The 13,171-nt window shown below is 43.6% G+C and overlaps 1 protein-coding gene across 4 annotated transcripts in view; it reads right to left on the bottom strand.

Annotated features, from left to right (window-relative positions):
* Positions 1–13,171, bottom strand: part of GRAMD1B (GRAM domain containing 1B) — a 98,054-nt gene that overhangs the window by 71,492 nt on the left and 13,391 nt on the right. For 3 of the 4 annotated variants that reach the window (XM_059829586.1, XM_059829583.1, XM_059829584.1), the window contains exon 2: positions 12,863–12,940. In XM_059829586.1, coding sequence (XP_059685569.1) covers positions 12,863–12,940 — 78 coding nt within the window. The remainder of the gene's footprint in view (positions 1–12,862; positions 12,941–13,171) is intronic. The other variant, XM_059829585.1, reaches the window with a different exon arrangement.

Genomic DNA, 13,171 nt, shown 5'->3' with positions numbered 1-13,171 from the left:
GCCTTCATTTCCAGAAAGAAAGTATGCATTTCACACTCTTGGCATCATGGGAGCTGTAGTCACACTGTATACAGAAGAGAAAGTGCCTGTAAGCCATTTCTTTCTAAGATACACGAGTACAGTGTTTGTCATGGCATGCAAGTTAGAACACAGGTTCTTGGAAGGGAGAGCAAGGTAGAACAGCATCACAGCAGAAGAGCAGTACTTTCAGCTATCCTGGAACAGAATGGAGAAGCTCCCTTCCACCAAAAGGTGAAGAAAAATAATTCCCTATAGAGACTTTGGAGGAGGACGAGGGTCAGTATCAAGAAGGTGGAGAAACTGGGATGGTTCAGATTGCTACTGCTTCTTTCTTGAGCAATATTATAGCAAAAGAGGGCTGCTGCTTTCACACAGTCTTTAGGCTCCTCTTCCCCTCATTGTCTTGCATGTTTGAACTCTTAACCTTCCATTTGCTTGAGATGGTGCAATAGCCTCTCCCACCCCAAGAAGACTCATTCACTCTGAAAAGGGGCAGACTAACAACAAAAAAATTAATGACTCATAGCATGCTTCATAGACAAACTCCTCCTTGATTTGAATTCATCAGGAAATGAAAAACCATCTTCAAATTTTTACCTGCCTTTGCAAATAACTTGCAGCCACTGGTGAGAACGCAATAAGACTTCATTACCTTGGGCAGAAATATTATGGCTTCATCATCTCCGTTTTCATTTAGGTCAAGATATTCTGAAATAACTCATGCCATGAAGTAAGTCACATCACACCATAGCCCAATACCTTAACAGAACAAGATTTTCACTCTGAAACATCTGGTCTGCCAAAATCAGAATACCTTGAAGTGCCTAACAGCCAAGACACTTTGGATCCTTTGTAACGTAAGTCTTTCAAGTATATAGAGCTAAATCTTCATATGGAGTCCAACAACCTTCAGTCTTTAGGCTGGCACTGCCTAAGAGATAATGTATAGACACACATAGGTTGCACACTAGAGAAACAAAGCCTTCAGTATTCATCTGGCCCCATGGGGTGTCTAATGCAATATCCTATCCTGGGCAAAAAACTAACCTTGGACATTTCAGATAAATGGGCAAAAACCTTGTAGCAAGAACATACACTACAATATTTTGCCTGTAAGAACAAAAACCCTAGAGGAATGACTGCAAATTCATGGTGGAAGAGAAAGGTCCTGGATCCTTCATTTCTGAAACCTGAGACAGAAAAAAGTACCTAAAGTAGGGGCTCAAGACCCAGGTCTTAAACACAAGCTTCAAGTTTGCAGACAGAGAGACATTTCAGATCAGCAGAAAAAGCCTCCCACAGCCCAAGTCACTACCTCTTGCATGTTTGAGGGGTGTTCCAGTGGAAGTGGCATCAGCAACAGGGTAGAACAAATGACTGCAGGCTGCAAATAGGAATACAATACAGAGGATGCCTGTTTTCCCACAGTGTCAGATACCACAAATCTACACTTCATTGGGGAACCCAGAATAAAGATGCCTAGTTTCTGAGAGGACTGATGCATGACAGGTGCTGCACAAAGCAACAGCCTGCTCAAGCTCACATAATCAAGTCTGAGCATTTACATGTCTAAGCCTGAAGCAAAGATTCTTTTCCTGAGTAGAGAAATAATGATATCTTACAATGCTGGAAACTGTTAGACCCATATCCCTTAAGGAGACCCATATTACATATGGCTTGCCATTTAGACAGGAGGAAGGGGTTCGGGAGCAAGAGCACATAACAGAGCATACTACAACTGAAGATTTGAGGCAGGGTACTTAAGAGGGAAGGAAAAACAAGCAGTAGAGAAGGCTTAAGGAAAAGTATTAGGTCAAACTTGAAGGAGAACAGGAAAAAAAGCAGAGAGGCTCAAGGACGGACCTTGGCTAGTACCATTTACAATGCCTGACCTTGTTACGATGCATGGTGCAGTGCGGAGAAGCATGCTGCCATCTTATCGCTGAAATGCACAACAAATACTCTGCAAAGGCCAAGAAAGAAATGGATGGGGAAAAACAAGGAAAGAGGAACAGGAAAAGAAGACATGCAGAGGTCAGTGATCACTCACACGGTTACAGTCATCTGCAGAAATGGGGTAGTCTGTCCAAGTGCCAATGTGCTCCCCAGCAATCTGAGGAAGCGTCACTTCAGCAGCAAGGGAGCAAAACTGTTGACTTGAAAGAGGATAGAATCCCAGCTTGTTTACACACGCACAGTAGTTTTGGGGAAAAAGCACCACAGAGGTGTGACCTCAGAATCCACCGTGGAAAGATGAAATGCCACCATTGAGACAGTTCTAGGATGGCTTTTATTGATATTATCGTAGTCACTGCAGTTTGGCCCCAGAGTGAAGGAACAGTGACTAGGCTGATGAGAAGGCAGAGCTATGGAGAAATCTCCAAAGAGCTTGATCTGCGCAAGAGGCACTGGTCTTCTTTCTCTGTTCTCAGATTTCTTCCATCACAGGCAATTCAATTTTAAAGGCACAGCTGCCTTTAAGTCTTTGCCAGATATGCTGCTGCTATGGGATACAATGCAAAAACCCAAGAGAATTAAGAATTCTCTATTGATACAAAAATAATTTGAGGTTAATAATTACCAGAATGAAATTCTGAAGGCCAGAATTAACCAGCTACCATTTCTCTTGAACTAGATTGTCCATTACCAGGTGAAAGCTAACACAGCTTTTCCCAAGTCTCCTGAAACAGGGGGAGGAAAAACTGGTTTGAGCATCAACATCACTACCAGTTTTCTTCTTGGTGAAAAGCGGGGGTTTTTAGCTCAGAAGGAAGTCAGAGTATAGCTTGCAGAGGTAGAGTCTATAAAAGGATGTTCCAAGTCCAGCTGACCCATTACAAGGAACTTTTTCTGCTCTTCGCCTTTTCTGCCAGAACTCCCTGATCCACTGGTAAATGGAGCAGCCTGAGCAGCTCAGTCTGAGCTGTCAGGTCACCACAGGGGACCCTCTACACTTTTGCGTGGTGATTAAGGTGCCCCCCTTTCTCCCACCAACAAGCCAGCACCCGATTAACACTTCTTCCCAGGGACACACAGATGAGCTCTTCTTACTGTGTCCAATACTCTGCTAAATGGAGTTAGAATCTCAGGGTGGAGAGGAGATATGTAAAAAGAGACAGGTAAAATACAATGTTAGAAGGATCTCTTTGTAAGGTGTGTAACATTTAACTACTTCTTACATTAAGTAGCTATTCTTTGTGCACTGCATTTCCAAACAGCATCTTATTTCTTATGGTCGCGGAATGCAGCAAGAATTAACTACATACTTACCATCACCACATAATTCCTGTCCCATGTTGTTTCTGCTTCTTTATTTTGTCTTACAACTCATTTTGAATGCTTGGTATTTCCACATTTAGACAGCCAACTATAAAGTGTAAAGATGCACATATTTTCCAAGGTAAACATCATAAATATTTGCATACGCCAAAGACATAGCACTAAAAGCACGGAAGAGGCCATGACAAAGTGTTTACGTGCTGACTGTAAAGTTAGGAAAAAGCTGATTTGTTCAGGGACTCGCATTGAGAGCAACCTGTACAAAAAGATAGCAACTATCTTAGTGAAACATCCTCCTACTTGTCTAAACAAATCTAAGACAACTTGAATTCCCAGTTCAGACAAGCACCCTTAGATTTTGGGGAAATTTTTCTGTCCCTACAGAAAAGTAAGGAGAAATACACTGCACTGAGCACCTGGGTTTCAGAAACAGCTGATGACTACACTGTAAACAAGGGCCTGTAAAGGTCTCTGTAAGGGCAGAAGCACATGCATTCAAGCTGTAAAAAAAGCTATTCCCAGATCCCCTTCCACCACTCATATAACCTGCCAGGGTCTCAGGGGAAGCTGAGGCCGCAGCATCATGGGTCAACAGCACTTTCTTCTCCAGCTGCAGTCTGAAGCTTAGGCAGAACGATCAGGCTCCCTCTGCACATTCAGCTTACCTAAGCAATCAGCTAGAAAGCCAGGGCTGTGAACAGCGATGCCAGCTCTGATTTAGACATACACTATGGTCGCAGATTCTCAAAAAATTGAGGTGAGAGAACTAGAAAAATGCTGTAAAAAAATAAGCCTTCAGTTTCTGCCCTTCAACATATGCCAGTCCTGTCTGTCAGTTTATTGGCTCAGCAAGTGGGTTTTAACCTGCTTATCCCTGCAACACTTCTCCTGACCTAGTCACTTGAGTATTTATCTTTTCTATGCCCACTGCATGTCAAACAAGTCACTATAAATTAGGAGGTTTTGCTTCATCTCATCTTTAAGACTGTCACGTGAAGCTTGAAAGCTTTGAGCTCTTATTAACAATCGAGGCAGATTAAAGCTGTAGCAGCTCTGGTGGCTACTACCTTGAGACACCCTTCTCACGCCACTGCTTGGAACTACAAGCCTCTGTAACTGAGAATGGCAAAAGGGATGCTATGAACTTCTTACAGACACCACCATCAGCCACTCAATCTGCTAACCTGAACAGTCAACAGTAGGCACAAGCCGAGACACTGTACAGTCCCCTCTTCAGCTGGGGTGTCTGTTTGGGATCACATTTTAGCCTTATTGTTGATTATTAAGTGGATACCCAGGCCTCATTTCCACCTCCCAGGCAGTATCCTGAAGAGGGAAACGTACCTTTCAAACTGGGGCTTTTTGGCCCCAAAGGCCACAGAGAAGCTAAAGGACAAGTTCCGTTATCTGCATTCTCCTGTACTCCTGTATCTGTCTTCTCTGTCAACTGACTGTTGGCTTAGATTTACAGTTTGAGTTCCGTGCAGCTAAGGTCACCTTTTGCTTCCACTTCAATAGCGCACCAGGTCCCAGACTACAACCAGGGATCCTAGGCATTGCTGTAGGCAAGTAATATTAACAAAAGATTTCACTAACACAACAAACTAGATTTGCAGCTCTTCTATCGGGGGGGGGTGGGGAAGACCTGGTTAAAGACTGAAAAACTAACACAGAACTCCAGAATGATATTTTGAGATGTACTTTTTGGTGTTGCCCAGCTGTTTCTCCATCCCCTTCCCTTCACAAGGAAAAGAGATTAGAAAAAGAGGACCTGAAGAGCTGCACACCATCCCATCCCATTTTATTTTAACACCGCCTTTGTTTTACTACACTGTATTAATCAGTCACATGACATAAGATGGAAGCAAGGAACAATGTACTTTCAGAGCTTTTCTTTGCAGCAGGAGCACCAGGCACATTCATGACATGACTCATAGGTATATCTTGGTTTCTGATGACATATCAGTTAAAATGTTCCCAGTATGAAGAAAGGTAGGTTTCTCTGACAGGGAGACAAAGAGGTATTGCCTACACAGTGCTCTTTTTGAGTAAACCCTGCACTGATTTCTAGCATCAGTTCATTTCTACAAGTGCTACCAAGAAGAGGAGAGATCACTGGTACAGTTAGAACTCCCAGACCCTTCAAGTTTGGGCACATGCAATAAAATTGGAAGGACGGTTATAGCCCCTAGATGTGTCCCAGGCCACAGCCCAGCTTACAAAGCCATCCCCCATCAAAAGGGATGTGTTCTACACATTGGGAAACTCTGGCCTAGAGATTTAAAGTAAAAGTCTGCAACTCAGGTTCTATAGCAGTCACTCACTGCATTAATGCATAAACCTGGCCACATGCTACAGAATTAAGCCTCCAGCTCCCTAGAAAAACCCTCACTTCTCTGTATCTTTGAAACCCCCTAGCTTTGGCTGTGAGAGGCTAAAATCAGTTAAGTTCTCCAAGACTCTCTGATGGCTAATTTTATAGCAGGATTGAAGTTTTAGTGCTGTAACAGAAGCCTACAATGGACTTGTCTGTCTTTATTGATCTTGCCCTTTATTTGGTCAACAATTAGACCATTTTCAGACAACCTCACGAGGCCCTAAAACAGGCTTAATGCCAACACTTCCCCTCTCAGAATGCCCTCCTTCTCCACACTTGGTATGAAACGGAAGGAGCTGCAAGCCAAACAAATCTAAACTAGTCTTCTGAACAACCAGCCTTGCTCTCAACAGCCAGTTGGCGTCTCACAACAATGATGACTTGAAAAAGGTTTTGTGTAGAACATGCGAGCAGGAAAACAAAGCCAAAAGTGTGATACAATCTGCACCACAGTCACTGCTTGACTGCGGCATTCGTTGGTAAAGGTAAGTTAGCAAAACCTCAGGTCTGAGCAGGTTAGTTACACCAGGAAACCCTGTCCAAGGAGCACAGGGAAATATCATTGATTTGCTCACACCAAGCTATAGGTTCCAGCATGCTCTTCAGCACTCAGTTGGTAGCCTCACTCCCTCAGACCTGCTGTTAGCAACACACAGAAGGCTCCGAGGCACAGCGAATGCTTTGTTGCAAGGCGAAACCATGCAAATTGCTCAGCAGCTGACAGCATGCTGCACAAAACAGCCTGCTGACAAGGGCCAAGGAGGCTTACATACAGAACTAGAGACCTGTGAAAGGGGATGGTTAATTATAATGCATCCCAGCCTCCTACCCCCAACTCTGCCACTTCTCCACATGCTTCAGGATAGCTGCCATAATATTCTGAGAATCACAGTGCTCCCAGAGGATACAGAGCTGATAGGGTGACCATTACTTAAGGTCTGCAAGTGAAGTGCAGTTACACAACTGAAACTTCTGCTCTTGGGAACAGGAAGGAAGGGTAAGGAATCTGCCCAGTGTCTCAGATAAGGAAAAAGAGGGACATTAGAACGCCTCTTCACCTCCTCCTCATGTTCTTGAGCATCACGAGCTAGTGACGCAGCCATGTGAGGTCTGTCAGACCTCCTCTGCGTTCAGTGATATGCAAGGCACATTGGAGTTTATCTAATCTTAACTAACACTAGTCCAGGAGAGACAGAACTGATCAGGAAATGGAGAAGCGAGATCCAAATCCTGGTTTGTCCTGCAGTTACGTCTAGTGTAAGACTGTGCCTTTTCTTGTGAAGTTACATTACTGATCCGTATAGAGGTTCTCACACTACAAGCTCTGTCTCAGAGCTAAGTGTTTTTAGAAGGGAAATAGACAGGCATCATTTTGCTATGACAGCTTGGAACAGAGGGCCAAATTTTAAGAATTATTTCTTTTCAGTGATGGTGGGGATTCACAAAATCTATTTTACTTATTGTCTGGACAGAAACTATCCATGATATCAATAAAACTGTCTCATGAGTGGTAATCAGCTAATGCCCAGAGGCATGATATTTGACTACATTACTATAGATAGCATAAAATTACCCCACTCTCAGGTTTGCTCTGAACTCTTCAAAGCTCCAGGCTCCCGTGCACTGAGCAACAACCACCAAGTACAGGAAAAAGCACAAGGAAACCAATTAATCCTGCAAGGTCTCATCCTTGTCTCTGGCCCCAGTAAGACAAACAGAGGAGAGGTATCTGTCCTCCCATACCCCTCACAGTCATGGAGGAGGGAACAATAGGAACTACCCCCCTTGCTTCAAATCAAAGTGCTCTCAATTCAGTCTCCTTAAGATTAAAGGAGAACAGGAACGGAAGAGATTGCAAGTGCAGCACAATTTTGATGAATTAAATCCAATACTGACTTTCTACAAAAAGAACAGCCTTACCTTCACTGACAGGAGAACATAGGCATACTCTGCAATTCACAACAGCCCATCCTCAAAAGAAAAAACAACATTGGCATATGAGGAAGAGAGAGCAGGTGATATTGCCGTTCACAGTAACTCTGCTGACAGCAGCCAATCTGGCAATCCAAGTGGAAGACAGCTGATCTTAAGCTGCTCTCTTGTCTTATACAGCAGAGAAACAATGCTGGGGCTCAGGGAGCAGCAGCAACCAGAAGGTGAGAGGGGAAAAAAGGATACCAGGCTCTGAATCTAAATATTAACCATCTTTCCTTTGCAAAAAAGGAGACTTGTGCCATTCTGGTTAAACTTTATTTAATAATTAAGTCCAACTGACTTGGAGTCTGGACCTAGCTCCAAACTCACCCTAAAGTTACTGCAAGAGCATCAGGGTTCTGGTCTGGAACCCTCCGAGAGCTCATTAGCCTCCAAGCCTCCTCCATAGCAATGTCTTAAGCACCACTTCTGAAAACCTCCCTAAAGATGATGCATCAGGCATCCATCCATGATAGGTAAAAGATACTCAGGAATTTGACTAGTATTAGGACCCTTCCCACAAAAGACTCGAAATTCAGGCACCCCCTACATCTAGCACTGTCGGAAAGAACAGTGAGCTAGTCTCCCCAAATTTTACACTCATACTAGAAAGCAGCAGCTGGCTTTACTTAATTATCACCTTTAAAACAGCACCCGTTCCCTTTTACTCCAGTAAGCTTTCTTTTCTCCTTAATAATGCAGGAGGCCTGCACCAGGCTGCGTGGGTTAGCATAGCTCAGGTGACAGAGCACTACAGCACTCTGTCCCTTGAAGACTCGTAACACCCAGACACACAAACAAGGGTCCCTGGGTGCTGTTAGCCCCTACCCTCCCCTTTCAAGAACAGGCCCAGCATGCATGGCCACATTTTGCTCTCAGTTCTCACCTGTCTATCTTCAGCTGCCCCAAGCAATGGGAAAACCTTCCACTCTCCCTGAAGCTGCAGAGGTAGCAATCTTTGCTGTGCCTCCACTTGCAGGCAAACTGGGGCACGGTATGTTAGCGCCAACTTTTTTCTATCAAGGGGAAAGGGACACAGGCTAGGAAGATGCAGCATAAGCAAGCCCTGGGTACATAAACAAAATATAGAATTTATCCTGACCTCTTACACACACCCCAAGGATGTCATTTGGGCACATTTTCAAAGTTTGACCTCTTTTCTGATCTTTACACAACCTCCTGGGAATCCAAGCAGATGAGAATTTCTTAAACTTGTCTATGTCTTAAGCTGTTCCCTAATCTCCTTGCAAGCTCTCTTGTGATTTTTGATCCATTATTTGAGAAACCCTTACTAGCTTACACAAAGGGAAAACAAGCGCTGCAGCCCTGGAACTAGCAGAATAAGGTACGGCACAGAGTAAGAGGCTAATTAAGCCACAGCCAAGATGTAGGACATACCAAACTCTGAGATACCTTAGAATTGACTGGTATTCCCCATTTCGATATGATCTCTAAAGTAAATAAATTTTATTTACATTTAATTTTTAATGTAAATCATTTTTATATGATCTCTTGTAAACTGCCACTAGCTTCTCTCCCCTCCATTTCCCCATAGCCTATCACTTTCCATCCTTGTACTTTCCACACTCTCCTCTCTTCAACAGTTTGTCTCCTCCTTAGACTGAGCACGAGTCCAAGGACCGATTTTTCCTCTGGTTCAGTAGCTTGACTTTTACTCTTAATCAAAACATACTCTGCATCCTAAACTTGATGGATGCCTCAGTGTCACGACAAAGAACAAGTCCTTGGATCAAGCAGAAGCAGGCTCATGAATTTGGACTTAATCTAGATGAAAGCTTAAGGTAAATTCATACATAACATTGTCTCATTACAGTGATGGAGTCTGTTGTGTGCACACATCTCACCCAAGTCTCTGGCTGTCTCCATCCCAACCTTACCCACCCTTTGAATTACTTCAAATCAAGCTATTGCAAGCACAATTATTCGGACACTCAGTAACTCAGCTCTACCTATCTTTGTACTTACATAGTTGTGGTGTTTCAGCATCCAAGCAACTCAGACTTAATTCACCGCTTCTATTTTCCCCGTGAGGTAGAAAAGGAATTCTCCTTATTTCATAAATAGCAACATGAAACAACTCACCCAAACTCACTCAGGCAGTCAGAGCAATGAACAGAGCCCTAAGTTCATACAAAACCTGGCTCTAGCCTGTCCCACTAACTTTACCCTTCTGTGGCCCTAAAAATACCCATAAAAGCACATAGTGACCCCCAAGACAAAATATCAATCTGTATAGGCTCCCTCTCAGCATAAACCCAGCATGATAGACACATGACAACTTACATGACTTTGCAGAAGGAAAGCTTTTTCCTCAGAGAGGATACATGCAGATGGCAGACCTGCTTCACCGCTGCGCTGCAGGATACCTTTTCAGGGTTTGGGTTCTGGACCATGGCAGTACCTCTCAATGCCCAAGCCAACAGCAGCACTCACACCTCAAGAAAAAGTGCCAGAAAGGACCGAATGGACTTGCCAGCAACAGGACAAAATTCTCAGTCTTCTCTGAAAAGACCTGAGGGTTCGAGCACGGACCTTGGAAATTCGTCACTGAGAAGTTAACTCCACTAGCAGCACCCCGGTACCATCTTTTACACTAAGAGCAGGCAGGCAGTTAAGACCTTGGCTATGCCTAGTCCAGATTTCAGCTATCCTCAGTTATGTATTCCTCTCCATTTTTTTATCCCAGAGTCAACTTAGCAGCTCAGCATCCCTTTACTTTTGGCTGCGGTATCTTCTTTCAGCTCTTTCCCAGACGTACTGAGGCTGGTGCAGATCCTCGCTTGCTCTCTGCTCTAATCCTTTAAGTGCAGCACAGGCTCCTTCTGCCTGTGATAGAGGCAGCATGCCAAGAGAAGGTGCACCTTTCAGTACATACCACATGGTTTCTTGCTCTCCCCTCTTCTGCCCTACTCTGTTCAGCTTTTGTCACAATTTACAGGACTCCTGAAACCCTGGGTGGTTGTGTGGGGTTTTTTATTTTTTTTTTTTTAAGAGCTGCTGTACAATAGCCAATTGATCAAGTGATTAGAACTGCATGTAGGTCTTTAACAGAAGCAGAAAGCTTCAAACCTGTGGGTAAAGAACCTTTTGTTAGTGGTCGAAAACACCATAAGAGCAACAAGACCCTCCTCATTCAATTTTCAAGAGTCTAGCAGATTCAAGATGCCTCAGAAACAACCTTCAACTTTGTTAACAGGAATAGTCAACAGTTTTGTTAGCCTTCTCACCAATTCATGTCCAGCTTCACACCTTACATGAAACTCAAAATGTGTTAGAGTTATTTTTTGGTTAAGTTTCATGGGCACAAGCCACCATTATCCAAAGGAAGAGTATGCCAGCAAAGCCTGATGCAATTACATTGGCAAAGGAGGAAAAAAACCCAAAGTGGCAAAGGCAATTTACTAGCCCTTGTATTGATCATTCTAGGATCAGTATCCTCCATGAAAACAAAAAACTTACCTGTAATTAAATCTAGGCAGCAGGAATGTTGTAGGTCCCCAATAAGAGAGGTCAGCAGGCTCAACATCACCCTGGCTCTGCATAAATAGGTCTGAGATCTGATTGCGCTGCACCTAAAACACGACTCTTCCGGCCAGGAAGATATTCTGAGCAGTCTAAAGGCTCCAGTTTAGTCTACATTGAAACAGGCAGCACTTCCAAATTATTCCCTTCTTGCTATGCCCAGAAATCCCCCATCAGAGTATTAATGAAGCCTAACCCTGTTTAACCTATGAAATCCCAGATCAAATAGTATAACAGCATGCATTACACAGAGGAAGCCCAGATATAACCTAAGTACCCATCTGCTTTGCTGTTAGAGTCGTTATTTCCTGGTTGCAAACACTGCTCCCTGCTAGTCAATTATGCCAGGCTCCACAGCACCAGAGACTGGTAATTGGAGTGAAACATACGGAGGAAAAGGTTAGCTTCAACTATCAAGTGCTAATTCTGAGCCAGACCCTGTTGGGATATTAATTAGCTCTTCAGGGTCAGGATGTTCTCTCAAGTGAGTCAATTCCTCAGATGCCTACTCAGCTGCTACTCAGCTCTTACTCAATCCATTGGCCTTTGACATCATAGCGGGGAACCTGAGTTCAGTAAGCATTTGCCCTACTACACACTAAGAAAGACCTCTGACCTCAGAGACAACTTATATGGAATAACTAACAGACCTGAAACAACGCTCTTCGAGGGACCATGCCCGAATACAAGCAAGCAGAGTGGAAAATGCCACGTTCAGATGCTTCTTGTAATTCACTACACAGCAGCACAAAGGAAGCAGTTCCCAAATCTCAGCATATGCCCTCTTGTGGGCTCACTGTAACCCCCAGTCACAACATCAGCTACGTAAAATGCAACATAACTCCACTGTGCAATGCAGTAACAAAACAATGGGCATTTCAGAAACCAAAGTCCAGATGTAACACTGGACCCAGGGATGTTAGCAGGGAAACAGGCCTGCAGGAGCTGGCCCAGGATAAAAAGGTAGTAGTAGCTCAGGGCTCAATAGTTAATGCACAGCAGGAGAAAGTGAAGCAGATTCAGGCTCAAAAAATGAACTACAAGATACAGCAAAAGTCTTAATCATATGGCTCTGAGCAAAGCAGCAGTAATAAATCATGTGCAAAAATAAGCATTCATTTTTCAACAGCTTTTGTGCCAATGCTGCAATTTGAAGCGGTCATTAATCAACCTGAAGTACAAGAAACTTAAGTTTCTTCTGGAACTTCATAGCAGTTCTCACCCAGCTGCTACACATGAGCTCTAGATACTTCAGGACCATCACAACACATCAGAAGTGAAATACAACATCTAAGCTCAATATTGTCTTTGCTGAGGACAAGAACAACATATGACATTTTACTTGTGTATTTTTAAGGATCAGAACTGCTAGTGATCAATACACAGCAAGTTTGATGACACTATCTACACCAGCTGGAGTTTTGGGGAATGAGTCTCAAAAGAAAATGCAGGCTACTTCAGGAGTTGGGTGCATTTGTCCCACAATTTCTACCTCTAAGTAGATGAAAAATGCATATTTTTAGACATTGAGAAGACCAATGTAAATCACACGTCTTGTTAAACAACTCTGAGCAATACAAGGAAAATAAGGACCTCAACCAGGCCAGCCCATGTAATTTCACCAAGTGGTTCCAGGCATTCCCCCAATTCAGCTGCGAACAGACTTACCTATCGTCACACATATGAGGGCTCAAGAATCGGGACGAGTCATCATCATGGCTGCTTTGCTGGCTGCTCTGCTGACTGCTGCAATGAGACAGGAAAACAGAAGCAATTAGATTTGTGTAAATCCCCATGAAACACTCCAGTTTAAAGCCAGAACAGGAAAAACGCAAGGTTCATACTTCATATTTGGGGGTGCAAAGACAAAACAACAGAAGACAGTAAGTTCATACCTAATTTACAACAGGCATGACTGGTTTGAAGCCTCTCAGCCTCACTTGGTGACACTTGAAGAACTTTCTGAAATGCAGACAT

This window comes from Gavia stellata, chromosome 26 (genome assembly GCF_030936135.1).
Source record: "Gavia stellata isolate bGavSte3 chromosome 26, bGavSte3.hap2, whole genome shotgun sequence".
Classification (NCBI taxonomy): domain Eukaryota; kingdom Metazoa; phylum Chordata; class Aves; order Gaviiformes; family Gaviidae; genus Gavia; species Gavia stellata.
This window is presented reverse-complemented; position numbering and strand designations above follow the sequence as displayed.